General features: G+C 43.1%; 2 protein-coding genes across 4 annotated transcripts in view; both read left to right on the forward strand.

Annotated features, from left to right (window-relative positions):
* Nucleotides 1-27: 27 nt before the first annotated feature.
* On the forward strand, nt 28-8161 carry tmem51b (transmembrane protein 51b). 3 transcript variants are annotated; one of them, XM_046383399.1, is made up of 4 exons: nt 28-135; nt 305-353; nt 5173-5581; nt 6599-8161. In XM_046383399.1, exons 3-4 carry the CDS (start codon nt 5187-5189, stop codon nt 7050-7052), a joined length of 849 nt encoding a protein of 282 aa, XP_046239355.1. In that variant the 5' UTR covers nt 28-135; nt 305-353; nt 5173-5186; the 3' UTR covers nt 7053-8161. The 3 variants fall into 3 exon arrangements, with proteins under 3 accessions (XP_046239355.1, XP_046239358.1, XP_046239357.1); XM_046383402.1 differs by having other exon boundaries at nt 35-88; XM_046383401.1 differs by having other exon boundaries at nt 95-353; nt 5136-5581.
* A 1126-nt stretch (nt 8162-9287) lies between these two features.
* skib (v-ski avian sarcoma viral oncogene homolog b) overlaps nt 9288-24046 on the forward strand; it is a 31645-nt gene continuing 16886 nt past the window's right edge. The window contains exon 1 of the mRNA XM_046383398.1: nt 9288-10622. Within this exon, the coding sequence (XP_046239354.1) occupies nt 9729-10622 (894 nt within the window). The 5' untranslated portion in view covers nt 9288-9728. The remainder of the gene's footprint in view (nt 10623-24046) is intronic.

Consider the following 24046-nt stretch of genomic DNA (forward strand, 5'->3'; position numbering starts at 1 on the left):
CAGATCTGTTTCCGGGTGTGCGCTTGTGCCACTGATTTGTCCTCAGAGGAAGCTCAGCTGAGCAGCACTAGGACCAAGCGGAAAACAGGTCACAGGCACACTTCACAAGCAGGACGAGGTTTCAGCACGGCTGGGGTCTGAACAAAGTTCCTCTAAACTATATTGTTATCTGTAGCAGTAAATATTTTTTTGGGGGGATCCAGTTTTGTGGTTCTAGAAATAGAAAGCCTAATTGAAGCGGGTGTCAGATTGTCGCGTCTATGTCTTCTTCCTCATTTTCCCTGAAAACACCTGCGTATTTCAGGTAACTCACCGATGAAGAGGGAAGTCCTTGGGGACTGAGCGGTGAAAAGGTAAGGCCTCCTGCAGTTCTCTTTCTCCAAGAGAGACAACCCCAGCATCCGTTCAGCCAGACCCGGGTCAGAAATTTGTCTCTATGAAGTATTAAATCGGAGCTGTGTGCGTCTAAGTTGAGTTGAAAGCTCCTGCGAAGGGACAGGTCCACCCTCCGAGGTCCCTTCCTACTTTACAAACAATGAAAGCACCGGTTGCACTCTGACTGAAGGACGGACAGTGTCGCACACCTTTTAGCCGTTTTCCTGTGCCAATAATATTTTACTGGCTTAGTGGTTATACATGCCCATGCGGCAGTGTGATAGAAGAAGCATTTCGGTCTGTGATTAAAACTGGAGAGGGAGACTTTTTGTGCATATATACAAGACTGGAAGTGTACTGATGTTAAGCAGGACACACCCATGCAAACTGCTCAGCAGGCCTGCATGCAGAAAAGCTCAAGTTTTGTGTCTTATTGCACAAGAAGCAAAGCAGCCATTACACATGACTCCACAAACTGCCCTGTGATACCATACTGTCACCCTGTTTTACATGTGCTGCACATGAGGGCCATAAATTGCAAATCAATCACCTACAGTACATATGTGTACTGTAGGTACAGTGTACACCTACATATATATGTGTGTGTGTGTTTATCCATGCTACTGAGAAGGAAAGCTGAAAAATTATATTGTAATAGTCAGCCATATACCATATTATATCTGAGATCCTGTGTATAAGAGTAGGTACAGGGTGGTATTTTGTTATCACGCTCTCCTCTCCCCATGCTGGTTCCAGTAATTCATCGAGGGGAATCTACCAGCTCCAACGTCACAGCAGCGCTGACGTTTTCATATATATAAATCAGTGCCACTGGAATTATTTTTATGTAAGTTAATCTGAGGCCAGGGATTGTTGTAGCTCTAAAAACTGAGTCATGGTCCACCATGACTTTACAGAGTGTTTTTAAAGGGGATCAGTCATGTCAGTCCTGATGTTTGATCCGTTTTTTTTTAACGGACAACGCTGTGTCAGCTCATGCTTTTTAACACTCTCAGAATGTGTGTGTCAGGGCTGAAATCAACATCACAATATCAATCAGAATATTTTCCCAGTATGTGTAATGTGTTACATTATGACACATAAAATAAACAGTAAAGTCAATTTGAATTTGGGTTTCTGTATGTCATGTATTCACGTGTATTCCACATTATGTAAGACTATTTTCTTGATGGGGTGGTGTTCTCCAGTCACTCTTGGGTGTGGATAAAAAGCAGGTTGGTTTCTCTTGGACAAAATTTTCTTTCATCAATATCAACAGGACAGCAAAACACACAGCTTCATTTTGTCAGGTTTCGCATCACACTTTTTGGTTTCGCTTTTCCACTTGTTAATCTGAGGCAATCAGACATGAATAAACAGCTTTTGTAATTGGTGAACTTAAGTGCTGTAAATGATAATGAAATTGTTTGGATTGGAGAAATAATAGTGAACACAATTACTGAAATAGTTTACAAAAGTGGAATTATTCCCATTCAGACTATATAATTTGCTAGTTGTGCAGCTCAAATTCACAACATGCACTTTGTAAAGTTACAATTAAATCAAACAGATGTCTTCGCACACGTAAAACAAAATCCTTAATAGACAGTTTCAGCTCCAAATCCACTTACCGGCTTCTGCTTCTGGAGCTTTTGACCAAATACGCTGTCTTCATCAGCAGGTTGAGTTGACTCAACTGAACTGCTGATGTTAAAACATTCCACGATTCTGAGATTGTTTGTTTTGGTAGGTTTAAAGTTTGCTTGAAATCATCATGATAAAACAACAACATGATGTGATTGTATCCTCACAATAGGCTTCCACTGAAAGTTTTTTTTATACTATTTGGTGAAATACTTTAAGTCCTTTAATACTTATGATCACATCAGTTCATGTGCCGTCATTGGTCACACGTGTCCATACTGACCTGAAAATTATTTTTATAATAAAAATCAATATACTGTAGCAAGATGAAAGTGGCTGACAAACTCGTGTGGCCGATGTATATACACAACCTTCAGCTTATTACGTATTTGGAGCTTTGTCACGTTTTATGAGCACACTGGAGTAGCTCTGAGCCCAGTGACATACTTTATAAAGCCCTTAAATTGTTTGTACTGACACTTGTGCTGTATTTGTGAACTTTTAATATGAGCGACACAAACTTATGACAAATTTATAACCTCTTTACACCAGATGTGCAGAATGACTCCACTAACGGGTTCATATTTCATTTGGACAGCATATGTCCTGTATTTTAACACTTTATATCAGGTCATTTATCATCTCTGTCACTGCAGAAATTCACATATTCTGTCCTGCCATGAAGAGGTGACTGAAAGCAGTGTCAGACAAGCCTGCAGTAATGACTTTGCCAACTTTATCTGCTTTTGTGCATAGAACTGCTTTTTAATATGTAGTTTGCAATGTGAACCAAGAATGGACAGCGAAAAACGACAAATAAAAGAAACCATTAGATCTTCTTCAGATGTACGATAATAACTGCTTGTGTTGGAAAATCACCATTTAAGTGGTCTGTCTGGTGTCCGTCTCTGTGGACTGCATAGTAATGAGGTGTCACTTATTTGCCACTGACACTGTGAAATTGTTTAGATCCAGTGTTATCTAAAGCACATCTGGTAGACAGATGTTGAAATATTGTGTGCACTGTGTTTGTTGAAAATGCTACATTTAGTCAGATTTAGTTGAAATTTGATAGAAAGTATGTACCATTTACCACTTTACTAAATATCATAATGAGCAATAGATATTTATTAGCATTTTAATGTACGCAAATTTAAAATATCTGCAAAACTGAAACCTACAGTATAGTGATTACAGCAGCAATACTGATGTTTCATTGTTGCTTGACAGCAGGTTGTTCTTATGACAGCAAACAGTGGATAGAGATGAAAATCTCTATTGTTAAGCTAGAACTGATCGAGATAAAGTGACTGGTCTGCAGTGTAGAGGTATGAAGGCTGTTTACTTGGTGCACAGCAGCACATTTAGTACCAGTGTTGCATTTTGTGATCAGGGCAGCACAAGGTGAACATTGTTGCTGACCAAGTGCTGACCAGATGCTGGGCTTTTACAGCCGCAGCCAACTTTCTTTCTTTTTCTTCTTTTTTTCAGCGGATATCATTAAAAGAATGATTAAAAGGATGTCACTGTTTGCACGCTTCCAACCACTTGTCAGTTTAGTTAATCCAGCAGTGTACACTCAACTCCTTTCAGCAATCTGAAATGAACCAGAGGTGGTTTCCAAACTGATCTGCCACCAAAATCCTATTGATGTCACACAAAATTATGTGTGTACCTCTCAGACTGTTCAGTCATTTCATTTTTTTTAATAGAAATACTAGGTAGTTTACTCTTTAGTCCTCTAAAGATTATTCAGATGAACTAGTTTGATTGGTTGAAGTCAAACATCTTGTATACATGTGAGACCTTTGCTGTAAGTGTTCTGAGAACATACTGCTTTGTTTTGAAAGGTGAGGACAACATAAACAAAGAAAGGGCCTCACCCCAGCTGGATGTACTCAATAAAGTGGGTGTACGTACTTCATACAGACACAGTAATATGAACACGTACAGTACAAGTACAGCAGCCAGCGCTGAATCACCACCTCTCTAAGCTTCATAAAAGGTAGCCATTCTGCAGGGTTGCTGTAATGAACTGTTGTATATATTCTAGTTTTACACGTATTCTCGTATGTTCCGTTGTGTTTTACTGTATATTACACAGTGAATTCTGAGTAATTTATTTGCATGTTCAACTTGTTGCAGTTGTGTTTCCAAACATCATACTATCGGCGTGACCACTTTTCTGTAGCTTCATTCCCGGGGTGTGACTCACTCCTGTCAGAGACACTGTCTCTCCCAGGTTCATGTTTGTCATGTTAAGACATGTGTGGACCCATCACTGCACTTGTTCTTTTCTTATCACACTCTACTCTCTCACTCTTGCGGCACGTTTAACAGACTCAGCGTTGTTGTTTTTTCTGTTTGAAGAGGAAGCAGAGCATTAAAATAACCAAATTATTCCGAAATAAAACCATTTGTTGCAGCAATAAAATGCTCCTTAGTTTGATGACAAGGCTCTGCTCTGATCTGAGCTTGAGGGATGTTAACTCGACTTGTACACAGATGATCAAAGGTGTCAGAGTTGGGTCAAGGGTCCAGGCAGCAATGTAGCGTAGAGTTGAAATAATTAGGCAACTGTTTTGATAATTGATTAATGGTTTGGGTCAGTTTTCAACAACAAACAATTTGCTTGTTCCCACTTTGACGTGAGGGTTACCCTGCTTTTCTCATTGCGACTGAATATCTTTGGATTTTGGACTGTTGATTGTACAAAACAAGATGTTTGAAGATGTCACCTTGGTTCTTGCCATTTTCTGATATTTTATAGACAAAACAACTAATTGATTAACTATCTCTTAATTCTCTTAATCTCAGAAGCACCAGTCACTGTTTTCCCAGGTTTCATTGTCATTGTTCAGTATTTACCAGTGCTGCATCATATGGAGGTTTTCCTTTCCTTTGATGCACCTTGTGTAGCTGATTGGCACCAACCACTTTAACAGTTGTAAGTTATTGTGGTTCCATAAAATCCTTTTGTGAAATAAGGCACGATGTGAGAAAACAAACTCCCTGTTTACCAAAAGAATGTCGACCAGTATGGTGAGACCAGGTGTGCGTTGGATAGTTAAAGTATGACAGCTTTTCAATTAGAGTTTATGTCTCCTTGTCTCTAGTCTCTTCTGACTCTGGTGGCGGTCCTCTCTGTTGCAGTTTGTCCTGCAGGGATGTGTTCCAGTCGGGGTATATGTGGTGGCAACGACCGTGCCAGAGGGGGCTCAGAGGGCAGCGGTTCAGGCGCTCACTATGCCCTGTGTGCCCTTGGCGTGGGACTCATCGCCCTGGGTATTGTCATGATTGTGTGGACTGTGGTACCGATGGACAAGGAGGCTACTGCAACAGGCAACTCCACCACAAAGCCTGATGGCAGTGATGATGGTGAGGAAGATGGCAGAGAAAGCACAAAGTCCTCGACAGTGGCTATGGTGCTGGTTGGAGTTGGGGCAGCCTTGTTGCTTTTATCTATTTGCCTCGGTGTGAGGAGCAAGAGGAGAGCACGCAACAGCAGTAACCAGCCGCCAGCAAGAGGAGTCTTCATCGCAGCAGGGCAGCAGGAAGAACCGTGAGTAATGACTCTGTCATCTCTGTTTTTTTGTCAGTTGTTGCATCTGTGGTGTGATGAAGTTGGCTCAGCCTTGCAAAGTGAAGAGGTGTGGCTCCTTGACAAAAAAACCAAAACTATTTTCCAGATTGTTTTCCTTGGAAATTTATGACTATAATGTCCAGCATTTTTCTTGTAAATGTATCACTTTGATCTCTGGGTACTACTTTAACCTCAATCATATTATAATTAAAAGTCAAAACAAAATAGAGAACACACTACAAGAATTTAGAATCAATTTAGCTTGTCGGCAAAGCGCTGCCAAGCATTTCTTTTGAACTACTCATATCCTGACGTCCATTCTTCTGAGGAAAAATGTGGAACTCGAACCACTGTGAAAGACCTCTGCCTGCACTGCTGAGTATGCCCTTTTAAGCACACAGACACAAGATAAGAGCTGATTTCACTCACTACAGTCACTCCAGCTAAATTAGCAATCCTGCTCAATGAGGCAGCTCGATTTTGAAGCAAAATCAACACAAAGCAAAATCCTGAAGTCCAACTAAGAAACTGAGATCCTCAGATAATATGAGAGGCTTTACGGAGGACAAAATAATTCTAACTGTGCAATTCAGCTCAGCTTTGTGAAGCTTTTTAGCTTCTCTCAGTTCATTTTTTTTGTTTTAAATTTCAGAACTTTTTCCCCCAGTGCCATCACTTTTAAAGCATTGTTTTTGGTCACAACTGTTGCAATCAGTCACATTTTGCGACTATCTGGTGAACATATATGGAACATTTAGCAGCTAAAGAGCCACATATTTCCCTCAGGACTTTGTGGAAACCAAAACAGAGCTAAAAGAGAGTAAATCTTGCACTTGTATTCATCAGTTGGCCAGAAACACAACCCCAAACGAAGGATCATGTTCCTCTGTATCTGCTGAATGTGTACCCATGCTACTGTTTGTGAAAACTGTATTCGAATGTCTTGTTTTATACTGTACTCTTTCACTGGGGTTCACCTTTTGCATCCTTTTGCAGAGCTGCAGACCCAACCACATTCAACGTGCCGAGCTACGAGGAGGTCGTTGGCACTGACACCTATCCTGTCCGCCAGAGCAACCTTCGCCAAAGCACCTCCCAGCTGCCGTCCTATGAGGACATCATAGCTGCTGTGGAAAATGAGGGAACAGAGCCCACAAACAATTCCACCGAGGAAACCCCTCTTAATGATCCGCCGCCAGCTACAGCTCAACCCGGTGCGGAGCCCCAGGCTGGCCCACCTGGCCTTACATCAAACCCAAGCTTGCCCACCCGCAGCAGCAGCCGGGCCAGCCGCTTACTGAGGCCCCTCAGGGTGAGGAGGATCAAGTCAGACAAACTGCACCTTAAGGACTTTCGCCTCCAAATCCGCAGCCCCACACAGAATCCAGTGACCATTGAACCCATCACTCCGCCACCACAGTATGACAATAAGATGCCTGAATTAGGGTAGTGTCTCTCACTTATTGCCTGTTACAGATGAATAAAAATAGCTCTGTGTTAAATGGACTAATGATAACACTTTTGAGAACCCACTTTCAAGGTTGGTATTAAGTAGGTTAAATGAGGCTGCGAGCAGCGTGCTGGAGTCGGTGCAGACACACTCCTGAAATGAGAATATTTAAAGTGAATCTCTAGCTCTTTATCACTGAAGCTTGTGAATGGCATATTTATCCTGTTATGAGGCGTAATTAAGTCTGTGTGAAAGGATCAGCTGTCTGAGTTGTTTTAAACATCATGTTATAACTTAAATCAAACATAGGACAACCTTTCGCTGTTTAATTTAAAAGCAGTTGTGTGCTCTAATGGACATTATTTTACAATCCTTTATATGTTTTTCACTTTACTGGGAATTGTCATTGTTTCTGCATGTTGATTCTGATTAGCTGTTTATGTGACTGTGGGAAGATTTAAAATGTGTGTTGTGTTTCAAAGGAGGGAAAAGGAATATGTATTACCTGTGAGATTTTAAAGTGCTATTAAGTATCATAAGCAATAGATGTACAACAACATTTTTGTGATTTGAAGAAAATGCACTGAGGCCAAAAATTTATGATGTATTAGCTGTCTGTTTGCTTTTTTGTGAAGTGGTTTTTAAGCCTGTTATCTTAAACAAACTGGTTCTTAAAAATGTTATCTGCATGATGTTCAGTGTGAACTGTCAAATACTGTAATATTCTGGTATGATAGAAACAGTTAAACCTGCATTGCTTCATAGGACTTTAAAAGGTGTTCAGACGTTTAAGTTATAATGTGATATTTGTTTATACAAAGGGTTAATAAATGTTTGGTTTTTTTTACTTCATTTAGGATTGAAATTTTATTTTTGTTTCAAAAATGGCGCTGATGATTAAATGTTGATTTTCATAAACATCATCTTAGATGCTTAGATCAGTAAAAGCAAGAAAATTTCCTGAATATATAAAACAAACACGCAAAATAAAACAGACTCAAAAACACACTCTGAACTCTTGTTTTGATTGTATGCTGAGTTTGAGAGTTGAATTTATTTTGAAAGAGTTTTGTATATTTACAGTTAATAAAATCTAACTGTAGACGTTTGCTTTGTGCGTTTCTTTCTTACTTTTATATATTTTTTTATTTTTTTGTCAACATGACAAATTCTCCCGATTGACTTTTTCCATCTATTTCCACGTGTCTTAACGTTTATTGGTTAATATTTAGCGCCCCCTTGTGGTTAATAAGTACCAAAGAAGATTAATTCAAAACTGTGCAGTTGCTCCCGTGTATTTTACACCTCTGAACAGGTGTAAAGTAATTGTTAAAGTGTGAGTGATGTAAACTGATTAGTCTTTTGATGAATATCAGATGACTTCTCTCTGTCTTACTTGTTATTATGTGAACTTCATATTGAAGTTTTTGAGACTGACATTTCATTATAGGATCCCTCAGTGAGTGATATATTACACATTTAATTATAAAATTATCAATGCTGATGCGTACAATGTGCAGGCAGTATTGTCCTCTTGTAGCTGATTGAGGGTGGAGCTAATTTTAACTGATTTATATACTGCTGTGTGATTTATATCACTACAGCATATTTCATAGTGACCAAGTCCATGTGGAGTCTCAATTTGTAAAGTAACTAAATCTAGTTAATGTAGTGTGAGGACAAAGTACAATATTTCCTTCTGAAATGAAGTGGAATTGAAGTAGGCCTATAAAGTAGCACAAATTAGAAATAGTCATAAAGTAGCCTGTAGGCTCACATGTGTATTGACAGCACTTTACTATGGCTCAATTCATTTTCATATGCTTAACTGCCATCTTCACTGCGCGTTTCCGCTGTTTCAGGATGTCCTTCAGTGCTAAATGCACAAATATTCAATATACTCTGCATCATTTCATTCCAAATTTACATGTTCGAAAAGTTCCTAAAGAAAGCAGCAACATGCAGCTCGGCAAGGCTGAAACCTTTGAAGTACTACAGTTTATTTTTATACTTCCAGTATTAACTGTGTTTTCCTACGGTCCACCCTCCCCTGGGTTCAGAGGATTTTTTTTTCTTTTTTTAATGTGCAGCTGCCATGTAGCAGAGGGAGGAACGGCTGACTGAGGGAAGAGCCAGCCCGGGGAGTCAGTCACATTCCTGGCTGGGATTCAATGACTGAACCAGACACAAACAAACAGAGAGGGCGAGAGAGAGACAGAGAGAGACAGACAGACAGAGAGAGAGAGAGAGAGAGAGGGAGAGAGAGAGAGAGAGAGAGAGAGAGAGGGAGAGAGAGACTCACACACACTGAGTGAGTGGGGAGACAGACTGAGGATACGCCAGACAGAGCAGACGAGGCATATTTCGAGCGCACATTAGGAGTGCGTAAAACCGCAGGAGCGCAAAGAAACACAGTAGCCTACCCGGTGATTGTGAGTTGGATAAAACGAGTTTTCAGTCAAGGAGTTTTCGAATTTAATTGCGTCTGCTTACAGGAACACCCCCTGTGAATTCAGCAGTCTTCAGTTTTCTGAATGGACGCTCTGGGAAGCTTCTCCGGTGACATGGAAATGCGCGTTATTGAGCGTGTAGCCGGATGCTGAGGACGTCCGATCCAATAAGTCAATTTCAGCTTTCATTTTGAGTTTTGAAATCTCTTTTCTAACCGGCAACAACATGGAGGGCACGAGCTTTCAGCCCCATCCTGGACTTCAGCAAACTCTGAAGCAGTTTCATTTGAGTTCCATGCGCTCTCTCGGCGGACCGGCGGCGTTCTCCGCTCGGTGGCACCAGGACTCCCTCTTTGCTAAAGATGGAAAATCCGCGGACATAATGCTCACCCTGCCGGCACAGACGCCTCCGGTGATGTCCGGTCCACTTTTCATCCCGTCCGATCGCTCCACGGAGAGGTGCGAGACGGTCCTGGAGCGGGAGCCCATCTCTTGCTTCGTAGTCGGCGGCGAGAAGCGTCTCTGCCTGCCGCAGATCCTCAACAGCGTCCTGAGAGATTTTTCCCTCCAGCAGATCAACTCGGTGTGCGACGACCTGCACATTTACTGCTCCAGGTGCACGGCGGACCAGTTGGAGATCCTCAAAGTGGTCGGCATCTTGCCCTTCTCGGCTCCGTCCTGCGGGCTGATCACCCAGACGGATGCTGAGCGCCTCTGCAACGCTCTCATCTACGGCGGTACTTACCCACCTCACTGCAACAAGGAGTTAGGCTCCCTTGAGTTGGAGCGAACCGAAAAGAGCTTCAAAGTCTACCATGAGTGTTTCGGTCGGTGTAAAGGCGTGTTTGTCCCGGAACTGTACGCCGGCCCGAGTGCCGCCTGCATCCAGTGCATGGACTGCAGGCTCATGTTCCCACCTCACAAGTTTGTGGTCCACAGTCACAAGAGACTCGAGAACCGGACAGTCCACTGGGGATTCGACTCCGCCAACTGGCGGGCTTATGTGCTCTTGGACCCGGACTACAACGACAAAGAGGAGAAAAGTCACCTGGAACAACTGCTTAAAGAGTTAAAAGGAAAATACGACCTGACGGGCAAGCGGTCCAGTATACCGTGCAGAGTAAGTCTGTTCTGTTTCACCCTGTTATTAACCACCACTTATTGTCTTTGACACTTCTGTGGATATTTCAGCAGCTTCAGGCCTACCACAGCATCTGCACTGATTAACATCAATTTTGAGGAAGCTTCTCTCTCATTAGGCCTGTCGCTGTCTCCTTTGATTGATTGTTTGTATCTTTTCCAGATGTTGTCTTATTAGACAACCCACACAGAGTTATAATGCAAACCACATCTTTCTGTCACCTCTACTCCTATACCGTGAAACACCTCATGTAAAACTTCACTCACCTCCTATATGTCTGACAGAGGTGACAGCGAAGCCTCTATCCTTCAGCTGACACCCCTGAGCATCCACCACCCCCTCAGGGTTACCCAAGGGCATCTGCATTATGATAAATGGAGTCCCGATGATATATTTTATTAGTGCGATAGGGGAGTGGGGGGGCAGGGGAGCCTATTATGGTGGCACAAGGTGGAGAAGGGGATAGGACTCTAATGAGGTTAGGGATATGGAAATGTGTGTGTGTGTGTGTGTGTGTGTGTGTGTGTGTGTGTGTGTGTGAGTGTCAGGCTCCATGCGTGGGTCAGAGATGTTTAGTATGGACAAAGGGCCAGGAGACGAGGTGGCTGTTCCTTCGTCACAGAGCAGCTGCTGTGTGGGACTCTGCTAATGAGTGGACATGTCTGTGTGCATCACTATGGTGCTGCTCCAGTCTGAGCAAGAGCCAGGAGATGTCTCACAGGGAAACCTCAGTACTCGCTTTAAAAAACACTCAGGAAAACATTGCTTGCTTACAGAAACATGTCTGGGGAAAGAAAATGACAGGATTAGGGAGGTTATTGGTGATTAAAAGAAAATGAGATTATGACAATGACATGTTTTGTGTTTTATTCGTTCTCTGGAAATAATCACTTGATCCTGAATGGAGCAAGTGGGATCCCAAAGCTGAATTATGTCATGTTTCCCCACAAATTGGACACAGACTCCTGACACAATCTTTGTACAGTGAGGAAATATATGTATATATCCTACATAAAGAGTCTTGCACCTGTGGCTAATTTCCTCCTAACCAAAGTCAGCAGGTCTTCATGTGAGTTATATATTTTCTCGAAATGGTGAGTCCTGCACTGACAGTCTTTCAGTGTGTGTGATATACTCAGGGGCTGAGCATCATGGAGGCAGCGTGGTGGAAGGGGCAGCGCGTGTTTGCTGTGGTTCACTGTCAGTCGTGTCCCAGTTAGCAGACAGGCCTGGTCCTCGGGGAGCTGCACACCAGCACTCCCCCATACATCAGCCTGACGGGCCAAGCTGCTGAAAGGCTGGACGTGAGCTCGCAGCCCGTGCTCAGCTCGACTTACCCACGAAACAAAAACCCGATGTTATCAGTCTGCCTCAGCCTCCCTCTGATGTCAGTGTTTTATTAATAAGAGAGAGCCTCGAAGGTTACCCCGTCTGCCTGTATCATCTGTCTAGACTCCCACCTCATCCGCTGTGGTACGGCACTGCTGGAAGACACTGCTGCAGAAGATAATTGCTGATGTAGCATGTGTTTTTTCGGGAAACAGTTTGAAGTGCAGTTTGCTGGAGAGATTTAAGATTTCCAGTTATTCCACATTGTTCTTCGTAGGATGTGAGTGTAGAACACAAAACATAAGCAGTCATTTGCAGCCTCCTCACAAAAGCAGAAGCCGGATCAGAGGAGGGAATGATGCCAGTGCCATGGTGTCTGTTCTGCATCAAATCCAGCATTTGGTCATTTAGCACTTTGCCTAATGTGCAGATGAGGGCAGATTGCTGAGATGAGGCTGCAGACTCTCATTCAGAGGATGCAGGGTGTGTGTGAGCCAGGCCTTGACATGTGTTGTCAAAGGGCCGTAACCCCTGACCTTTCCCCAAAGACACTGACCCAGCCTTCCCCCATTCTTTTCACACCATCCAATCACATGTCCTTGTGTCCAGTCCACTGGCCAGATGGCTGTCTGATAAAGGACGGAGGGATATACAGTGGACAGATAGCAAACATTACTCTTGACTGTAGCTTCCAATTAAATGTCACCATTTTCTGATGCTTATGGTGCACTTTATTTCACAATCCTGGGTGATTATTTTGCTTACAAAAAAATGTAAATTTCATGGATATTTGAATTTTGAGTCCCATTCAAATGACTCATTTCATTGTGTTGAACCTTGCGTGTAATAATTCACGTTAACTTTACTGATTAGCATGAAAATCTTCAAGAAAGAGGATGGAAATTGCAAAAACTTTTTTTTCTCTTCAAAGTCAAATACTCCTGAGCATTAACTGTAAAAAAAAAAAAATCCCTAAGAAGTGAGGGCAATACGATCAGTCATCTGACTGAGTGGGGTTTTGGAGAGCTGTGTGGATGCTCCTTAATGGAATGGATATTAAAGCCATTCAGCTGAGGCCAATGTATGCCATTTCTCATGCTATTGTTCTCCTCATTCGATGAAATTAGCCGCAAACCTGGAACAAACCCATCAAGTGTGTGTCGAAGGACGAAGGCTTGTGTGTTTTTAGTTATTAGCTGTTCTTAAAAGTGAGTGAATGAATGAATGAATGAATGAAAAATACAGCTGTCTCCGCCGTGTAGCTGTGCGTTTATCTGCACTTGCATGAGGGTGTATTTATGTGTGCGAGTGTGTTTGCATGTAAACAGGCGAGTGTAATGACTGCATCAGCTGTGCAGGGCCAGATTAAAATGAGCTCTCTGCCCGCTCATTTCCATTCCCATCTGTCTGCTGACCTCTGGGAAGCCCTGAAAGCTGACATGGTGCATCTCTTAGGTCCTTGATGGACCTGTCTGCCCAGCATTGACCCAGTCAGCTAAGACCCAACCCACCCACATCATACAGATACACAACGACTCAGTCGCATTTGGTTAAGGCTAAAGACTTAGCTTATTTTTTAAATCTCTCTCCTGGTGCAGCTTCTTTCTGTGGTTTGTTGTTTATGTTCGATTTGGCTTCTTCTCCATCTCTTTCTTTTGGTAACATCAATCTTTAGAGAGCATTTGCTTGCCTCCCCCTCCTTGTCTCAGCACCCAACTCCCCAAGGACAGCCCCGTGACCCCCAACCCACCTTGTCTTTGCAGTGACTGCTGGGTGGGGTGTTTGGGCCAAAGCAGCGACGGCGTGTCAAGGCAAAGGGGTGGCAGGAGCTCCCAGGGGTTGTGGCCTTCATTCTTGCAGGGGTGACCCCATGTTAAAAGGGTGTCAGCTGGGGTTCTGTCATGGGTGATGTGTGCTAAAGACCTGCCGCCTTCTTTGTTTGAGGGCCGGGCTTTCAGAGGCTGTGAAGTGCAGCCATTTCTCTTTGTTAGTGCCATGTTTCTTGAGGTGCCTTGCAGATAGGTCTGTAACCTCCAGCCTCTTCCAGGGTGGGAAATCCACACTTCTGAGTTTGCCATGTCACTGGTTTCCTGGTTATGTGCTCAAAGTCAGAATGGAGCCTGTAGTGGTGTCTGCATGTCTGGTAGAGATAAGACTGGGCTAGCTCACTATTAGTGTTATCAACTTGCAGCAGAATCATTTTGCAGTCAAATGGTCTTATTTGGATGTTCTCTTGCAAGCATCTGGTGTTAAAAGTGTTATTTTTGTTTAGTCAAATTGATTATTTTATATATATATATGCATTTGCAAATATATTTTTTTATGCTAGACTATATATCTTTATTGGAAATATTTATTTATTATATATTAGAAAGCAAAAATGATTTTAACCATACTGCTTTTTTTGTTTTGTTATTAGGGGTGTAAAAAAATACTGCTGTACGTGAGAAATGCAATATCATGTTTTGTGATTCCATATGAGTTCTCAAAAAATAGTATGGGTTTTTTAAATATTTGAGTTTTATTTTTCATTCAGTTTTAAGGAATTTATTTTGCTGGTATAGGCAAATGTTCATTTCTTGGCTTAGTTTGCACAGAAAGTAGAGCTATGATATTGGAAGGTGCAGAAACTGTGGCAAATACAAAGGCAGATCCCACTGTGCTGATTGTACTGATGCAAAAGGAGGAGTGTTCTTTATACTGTGACAGTTAGATTTAGAAAAATATATCATAATATATTGCTTTGCCTTGCTTACGGTATCACAACATATTGCAATATTGGCCATCGTAACCCCTGTACTGTTGCATGTATTGTATCACCACATTTTTGCCAATACACAACCATATTCAGTACGTTTAAAAGCATCTGGCCATCATTGACAACATCAGTATATCACAATACTTCCTCCATAAAGACAATGTGATATCTTTACAATTATGGACAAAGTAATGAGATTCCTTGCTTAAATCGAATTAGCAATACAACAATCTAAAAATCCCACAATCTTAGTTCATTAAAAGTCCAAAGGACAAAATATGTTGAGCATATCACAAGTAAAAAGCAAAGTACTCAGAAAAACGTAATTAGAGAAAACTAACTAATCATGTATACAAGGTATTTGCAGAGCTCCTCCAGTTAAATATGTCCAAAAGATAATCAGAATACTGAAAAACAAAGTTTGTTTATACAGCACTTATGGAAATCAATATGCATGTCCATGTAGATGATTTTTACATGCAGATGCCCACACATATAACATCTTTCCATAAAAGGGGGTTTTTAGACAATTCATGGACCATGTTTAACTCTGTTCCTCTCGAAAGCTCGATGACGCAGCACTGTGCTTATGTGTGAAAGACTTGTATAACCCATGGAGTGAGGGAAGAAGATGATTAGTGCTGATCAGTGATGATGAGACGAAGGAGGAGATGAGCACTGTCTGTGACTGCAGTCAACCAGCCAGCCAGCCAGCCAGTCAGTCAGTCCGCTTGTGGCAGAACAGATGCCCGTATCGAGTTAGTGTTATTCCACAATCATCATCAATTCCTCCTCGATCACCTCCTGATTTCCAGCTCTGTGATTAAGAGTCAGACCCATCTGGTGCAGACACAGGAAATCCTGGACTCTGCATCTGCTGCTGGCTGAGCTACTAAGCTGCTGCAGTCTGCGGGGAGTGGGGTGGGGGGTAAAACTCTGATAATCCTACATAACCCCTGGAATGCAGAGACCACAGCACACATCAAAACCGTCATCTTCTCTGGACAGCGTCTTCAGGAACACAGATCTCAAAACAGACTGAACGTCAGCCATGGACTGTCTCCTCCTTTTCTGGCCCACTCAAAACATCCTCTCAATTTATAACCAGTCCCTCTGGAATTTTGTAATTAGAGCATGAATTAGATATACTGCAGACAGTATGCTACATGGGGAAACCAACAGTGCAGATGCACATTCCAACTCAAGTGCTTTTTTGTTGAGATTTTAGAAGCAAGAGATATGATGAGCAGAATTGCAATATTTATCCCCTTAGAAAATTCTCTCACCTCAGTGACATGCAGCTCTAAGCTACATAACTGTTAGACCACATTGGAGATGCGCTAATGGAGCTCCAGCCAGAGCAGAAGTAGGCCCTGCTGGTGCCATATGACAAATCGGCATGCTGCTCTCGCCTACAATCCGCCCACCGACCACCTCCAAAGCTATCATAAGGATTAGCTCACGCAGCTAAACCAAACAGACTGCTCAGTGTTCAGACAGCATTTGGTCCAAATCTTGTTCCTCCCTCTTGTTTTGATGGCTAGCAGATCACAATCAGGGCCGCTATCGTTTCACTTGCAACTGGTGCATTGCCAAGTTGCTGCACAGTGCTGTGTGTGGCTGTGGGAAGAGGAGAATGAATGTTTTAGGGATTTACACAACCGCCTTGCTCTTTGGGATATGCATAATTAATATTTTGGATTAGGATGGTTTAGATTAACTTTGAATTCTATGCTGAGTCCACAAGATGACGAAGCGGAGGAGACACAGGGAATGTAATTTTGTCTTTGTCTGTTGGCAACATAAAAGCTCAGTTATGTCGAAATAGTTTGCATTAAAGGCTGGTTTTGAGTGTGTTTGTGCGTGTGGAAAGGCATGTTCCTCAACATTTAGAGGCCCCTGTCAGACTCCACACACTGTCAGGAAGGACTCGTCCTCAGTTGGAGTCTGCTCAGTACGCTTGTGATTGGAGGGCGGCTGTGGTTGCTAAGCAGAGCTGCTCTTCCTGTGCTAAATAAGAGCTTCATGCTCTCTGGCTGGTGGGCTCAAAGAAGCGTGCCAGAACACACACACACACACACACACACACACACACAGACCTCACAGTGCATAGACCTCTCACAGTACAGAGACCTCACCCTCCTCCATTCACTGCTCATCCTCTTTCATTGTGACCTCCGTGCTGTGACTCGATGAGTCTCTTCTCCTCCTCCTCCTCCTCCTCCTTCTCCTGCTGCTGCTTTCCTTTCTCCAACTCCTCCTCCACTCTGCATCACACGCACTTCTCACACAGGTCAGCACTGTGTGAAGCTGCCCTCTCCATCACTGAGACCTCCTTGTCTGACACCTCCTCTGCCCCGCCACCATCACTCATCTCCTCCATTTGACACCTCCTCAACCCTGTAGGACACACACGCACGCACGCACACACACACACACACACACACAGGCTCTCCTCCACTGAGATCTCCTACTGCACTCCCCCTCACACTGCATTATACTTAGATCTCCACCTCCACTGTAGTGAGCACATGCTGTATCAGTCTGTATTCAGACTGGCCTACATACGCCGCACATGTATCACTGTACTGTTCCAGGGGTGTGAGGGCTGTTTGTCTCATTTTAAAGAGATGAAAACTTGCCATCCATCTGTGCTTCTTAAATAGATAGATAGATAGATAGATAGATAGATAGATAGATAGATAGATAGATAGATAGATGGAAATTGAGAGGTAGCACTACTTTGTCAGGATGACCTCATAATCATCTCGTAAATGAACAAATGAGTGGGATCCACATTTTCTGCTCTCTCCTGTTTTGCTGTGTACCATTACAGGTGCCTGTGATCTCATTTATCTGCTTTGCCGACAGGACATTGCATCTCAAAATCTGATCTAAGAGCACTGTGTCTTCTCTGTGACGCATGCACATCTGCACGCACTGAAGAGCTTTGAGGCGATCCTCCAAACCTGGTTTATTTCTCTTAGCTTAGTTTTCACAGGGGTCAGAGCTTTGGGTTGTATAGCAGAACAATCATTCAGTGTTGGCAAAAAGCTGCAAGCCCCTGTGTGCTCTTCAGACCAGCTCGACATGCTTTCTTGCAGAGACGGAGCAATGCAGCATTGTCAGCAGGCACCCGTATCAAATGAATTCAGCACAGCTGTCCTCTATTGCAATGAGTGGGGGTAAGTTATTTATTCAGTATTACAGTCACCCCAGGGTCCGTCATGGTCACTCTTTGCCACAGCATCATCTGGTCAGGTGGACCTTTTCGCCTCTTTGACTTTATTAGTTTTGTTTTTGACTTCACTGAAAAGCAGAATGTATCTCTGAAATGCATCTCTAAGTGTTAACCACCTGCCCCACCTTGCTCTTACTTACTCTCTTTCTGTCTGCATTAGTGTATTGGAGCCTACATTTAAAAAGACAAGCATACAGATGGGCCACAGTTGCTCACATGCTGAGGACACGTCTTTCTCCAAGAACCCCCCCCCCCCCCCTTTTTTTGCAGGTGTCTAATAGTTGCAGGGTTGGCCAGCACTGTGCTCGCTGTGCCGGCTGCCCAGCAGGGCTGCCTGCCTCCCTTGTGCTTGTGGCGTTGACAAGCGTCTGGCTTTATTTGCAGCCCGTCAACGAGTGCAGACACAGATGGCCATGGCCTGAAATAGAGCAGTCCCACACTTTATCCTATAATGAGGGGACTATTATAAGCCTTGTGTCTTAAGCAGTGTATGGCCGGTGTCAAGACAAGTGCTAGTACACACATCATCTTAAAAAACGTCAAGCTGCTTTTCAGATTATCAACAAAAACTAAGTAATCACCTCTCCTTTGGGCTCCAACAGCCTTAATCTGTGTGGTGTGTGTTTTAGTGCAAGGTTATGTGATCTTTTATGATCTGATAAGGACTCAAGAGAGCAAAAGTGTGAAGATCACATGACAGTTCTGAACTAGAATGTGTGGCTATAATACAAAACAAACAAGATATTTTGGAGATAATCAATTCACTTGTGACCTTGTATCAACTGAACATGTTAAATCAAATGCAGAGTCTGGTTGGGGCATCTGGCCCATATGGAATGTATGAATTATTCCAGAGGTAATAGCAGGGCATTGTTCGTGCGCTCAGCTTCACAAAGACGCCCATCTCTGCATGTCCATATTTAATTCACCCCTTTCAACTGCTTAACTGTACAGGCTGCTGATATAATGAATCCCTCCAAAGAGATTAGTCGCCCTATCATCAACACAGCTCCCTAATTTCTCTGCCTTTGTTGTGGTGCAGGCTGTGCTAAATGGGATAAAGGGGCTTGGCCGGACACAGTGGGAGGAAGTGGCTTTTGTGTTGCTAGCAGGTGCAGTGGAATGACAGTTCTGCGTGTGCGTACACATACATGCATGACCGCATGTATGTGTGTGCGTGTGCAGCTCCGTGTCTGGCCAGGCCAGAAGGGTACGTGCTCCCTGAGTGCCGCTGAGATACACCAGGAACTTCTGGAGCTCGACTTGAACCCTCAATCACAGGGTTCCTCAGGGGTTTGCAGTAAATTCTTCAGGCGAATGGTTTTCTCTCCCCTTCTTCCTCCTTGTCCTCCTCCTCCTCTTTCTCCCTCTCTTCTTCTGCTCACATCTGGTGAACAGCACTAGCACCCCTGTCATCTTTTACTGCGCTGAGGTCATTTCCACCCTATCGGTAAAGTGGAAACACATGATGTGCAGGGTTCGGCCTTAATGGGGTGGGGCTGGCATGGAACAGCACTGACACAGCTTTATAGCCAAGAGCTGCCAAAACAGCCTCTCTGTGGAATGTCTTCGACTTCAAAATTAAAGACATTTGGGGCAAATAATCTTAGAATGCATACATTTACCCACTAGTTATGTGCCTACTGTAATTATTTGCTTTTTTATTTTTTAAACATGTAGGATGTTTACATGTTTTTCTGTAATGCATGGTTGTAGATGTCTTCTGTTGCCAAAGTGAGCAGCAAAGCAGAGCTGAACATGCCATGCATGATCCTTCAAAAGCGCAACAAAACGACCAAGCATTGTTTGGTGCGACCGAAGAAAATTAAGAATATAATGAATACCAACTATGGTGAAAGACACATTTCTTTTTGCGGGGTTTCTCTAGCTCTGCTTCAAGTTTTATTTTTGCTGTAAAATTCCTCCCTTCACATGCTTTTCCCTCTTAATCACATTATTGATTCAAACTGGTAAGCTGGAGAGTTGGGTGTAGAATTTGGCAGGCGCTTGAATAAAGGGTGTGTCCTGAAGTTTAATTGGGATTCTCCTTAAGCAATAATGTGGATTTCCTCAATTCTGCGTCCCCCGATGTGCCATTTGCCTTTGAATGCTTCACACCACAGCTCACAGTGTTTGTCATTCTCAGGAAACTGAGCTTGTGTCATTTGTGAAAACTCAGCTCTGCCATCTGACACATTTTAGATGATTCCTTGACAGTGCATTATTAATATCCACTTTGCATGAATTAATTGTTCTGTCACATTGGCTACTTTTTATGGTAACATTTTTCTCTGCGTCGTACTGAAACTCATTTCTTTCGAGTCATCTACCAGGCTTTTCTTCTGTGATGTAATAAAACCAGTCTTATGTTTGCAATGATTGAAACGTTTAAACGGATTTTGCCACTCTTAGCTAATTTACTGCTAAAGAATCTCAGTGGAATAAACAGTTTTTAATGGAGTTTTACTGTCTCACTACACGGATCTCAGTGTTTCTCCAAGCAAATTCCAGTCACACTGTGGTTTCCATTTTGTGGTAGACAGAGCTGCAGTGTAAAAAGGGGTGGGCTGCAGTCAGTCAGTTACAGTCTGTGGGTAGGCTACAGGCAGAGTGGCTGCTAGCAGCAGCTGCATGGATTTTTATTCCTGCCGTCCAACAGGACTCCATCATAGACTGCAGCAGTACTCGTTATTGAGGGCACACACTCCTGTGCTGCATGCCTCTGTCCTCATTACCTCTGCAGCAGCTTAGCTCTCTGCCTTTGTTCTCTCTCTTGGCTTGAAACAGGAGAATATGGAGAGAAGTGCTGAGGCTGCAGTTAGCTCTGCTGCCCACAACTTCTCTTGCACAGGAAAAAACACAGCACAGACAACCACCACCCCCCTAAGCCCTCTTGTCTACATATTTCCACAAAGCCAACGCACAAGGGATGTTCTACTTTGATTCATCATCCTGACTTGGACACAGGCTGGTTTCTTATATTCCGTTTGTTGTCCTTTATTCCCCTGGCTGTTTGTGTCACTTGCCAGACCTGAAGGTTTCACTCTTCAGTGTATGTTTTGTTGTGTACTGGTGTGCTGACCAAATGCCCTCATTGCCAGTCTGCTGTGTGAAAGGTCCCATAGACTTGCTCCTCAGAGGCGTTAAACAGCAGCCGTGCAGAGTGGCTGGAGGGACAGTAAACTTTTATCACACTAATAACCCACGTCACAGCTACCTTAATGGCTTAGACAGCCATGCAAGGGGTTGCCTGGAGGTCAGGTTGAATTACAGGACATAAATGGTAGATTCCAACTGGTAGAACAAATAAAGGAAGAAGAAAAATGGAGCGGCATTTGAGGTGAGCAGAGGGGGAAGAAAGTTGTTATTGGAAGAGGAGATAATCACTTAAATTGATTTGCAGTAAAAGGAAGCCATTGATTGGACGGCTCTTTTATAACAAGGCAATCTTTGGCCTTTTAACCCTCTTTCCCACCCAACTCTGCACGCTCACAAACCTTGGACTCAGTCCGAGCATGCCGTCAAAAGGCACAACTCCTACACAAGTGAGTGAAAAGATTTGAGTGTGGCCAGCACTTTGTGAAAACCTCGGTCAGAGAAGTAGTAGAAGAAGGAGTGTGAGAGAGGGGATTTGTTAATGGAGTTCAAATCTAAACTTTTTCTCAGATTCCTCTCCCTCTGGCTGAGGTGGACGTGTCTTGAGAGTGTTTGTTTTAGGTGAAGTCAGTGCTGGAACAGTATGTTGTGAACCACAGGCCAGACTGTGGTTCTGCGGTTCAGCTTCGACCTGAATGCAGACTGCTCTGTTTGTTTTGCTTCTCCGTTTCTCAGGGAGAAATTTAGACGCTGCCAAAGTCCTGTGCTCACACCCAAGGCACGCAAATAAAACCCCTTCACACAGAAGAAAAAAAAAATGTACCTGGGTGTAGTCGCTACATCTGGACCAGTGCAGAGGTACACATCTACTGGTGTCTCTGCTGTCCCACTCTCATCTTGTAAAAGGGCTCTTTGGGAGATTAGATAGCATTTGATTCTTTCAGTGGCAGGATGTTTGTGTGTTTTGTTCTAAGCCTTTTCATAAATAGCAGTTTTTATGTTGCTGAGGTCAACTGGTTTTACTAGACTGGAGAGGCAAGTCCAGAGGCAAGGAGGCCTCCCCACCATCTGGCAGCCATAAAACGTGGAGCAGGAGGTTTTGAGTGGGGGTTTATGGGATGGCAGGGTGAGACATTGAGGGGAGGAGAGACAGAGTGGATGGTGGACTCTGGTTGCCCCCAAGCTGCAAAGCTTCCTCTGCAGTGTGAATGACAGGTCAGAAGTTCATTGCCTTCTTTTTCATCCTGCATCTGCCTTGTAAGGTGAAGGAGGTGACGGCTGGTTCAGAGTTCGAGGGCAAAGGAGAGGACATCACCGTGACGCTGTTATCACTGCTGTGAATAAAGATATATTCAGGACAAGAGAGCATTGTTTTGTTTTAACGAGCTCACTTTATTTTAAAAGTGTTTTAAAAGATGGTAGGTCAGTGAGTGTGTATCCCCTTGTTGTTGCATTGCTGTCAGCTTGTTATGCTGTGCAGAAGATCAGACCTGAGTCCTACAGATGGTGCAGAATTATGTGGCTGGTGATTCAATGGCTTGGTGTTGTTTGGGTATGCGTCACCCTCTCAAAGCGCCCTGCACACCACAGAATAACGAACAGTGAGTTGTTTTGTGCGACTACAGATTTGGGCTCTCTTTTTTGTGCAGAAACAGCCTTAGAGTCAGGTGGTGACTTTATTTGTTTGCACATCTGACTTAGGTGGGGGTGACAGCATTGCTAAACTTTAAAAAAAAAAGTGGAGTGGAGTTTGAGGCCAGTGAGATTCTCGTGGAGATTTCAGTCATGAAGACACTCCTAAGAGTCTCAGTTATGTCCTCCTGGAAGATTTCTTTCCCAGTGTTTTTAGAGCCTGGGCTGGAGCTGTTTGGTCCATCTGAAGCTTGATGCTCAGCCTTATAGTTTTTCCAGAATGGGGTTATCATTGCAGAGGACTGGGCTGCTCTGCTGACTCTGGCACTGATACCTCCCATAGAGATTTCATCTTTTGTTATGCTGCAGCTGAGATGTGTTAACCCTTCAGCCCCTTCAAGATATTTAGGTAATAGAAGGTTATGGAGCTCTGTTTTACGTGCCTTACTCTTGTGAAACATTCCCATGTAGCTGTATGTACATATATTTGTTGCACAGCATTAAAAATAACAGTAAAAGTCAACGTGTTTCTTATATAAATTAGTTATATTGACATTGTTCTCCCGACAGTCATGGGTTCGGTTTTAAGACCCTCTGCCGCTTTGCACAGTTTGTATATGAAGAGAGGAAAAGTGCTGACAGCAAAAGAATGAGAGCGTGTTTGGCAGGCACGCCCTTGTAGGTTTCTGTGTCACTCAACTCTAATAAATTTTTAATCGTTTCCTTACTGTGGTATAGAGCTCAACATGGCTCTGCTCAGTCACACGCTATTTAGGGCTCTCTTGCTCTGTTCAACTCATAAAGCAGGAGGAATAGAAAGTGTAAGGCATTTTCACTCATTAAAAAAGATCAAGATTGAAAAAATCTGTAACGTAGTGAAGGTCTGATTCTCACTTCCTTATGCGGAAAATTTTTCATCAACATTGCGCACATGGAGGAGAAGCTCTTACTTCTCATTGCTGGATAAAGCCAGCAGAAGTGCACGCTGGATTAAAGCTGACGCTGTGTTTCCATTAGAGCTGTACAAATTATTCGATTAATAAATGAGTAGCTCGGTAGACAATCCATTGATGATTCCAGGTTCTAAACTGAACTCTCGTTGTCCAACATTACAGTAAACTGAGTATTTTCAGGTTTTGGACAAAACAAGATATTTGATCACTTTGTTGCAAGTTGTGGTGGATTTTTTTTTCAGTTTTCTGATATTTTTAAGACCAAATATAATCTGCAGACTAATCAATGATACAAAATAATGTTAGTTGAAGTCCTAATTTCTGATAGCCTTGAGGCAGATACCAGTGGCAAGTTAGATAGCAATGATGTCACCGGTGGCAGTGTCATTTCAAA

This window comes from Scatophagus argus, chromosome 3 (genome assembly GCF_020382885.2).
Source record: "Scatophagus argus isolate fScaArg1 chromosome 3, fScaArg1.pri, whole genome shotgun sequence".
NCBI classification, from domain to species: domain Eukaryota; kingdom Metazoa; phylum Chordata; class Actinopteri; family Scatophagidae; genus Scatophagus; species Scatophagus argus.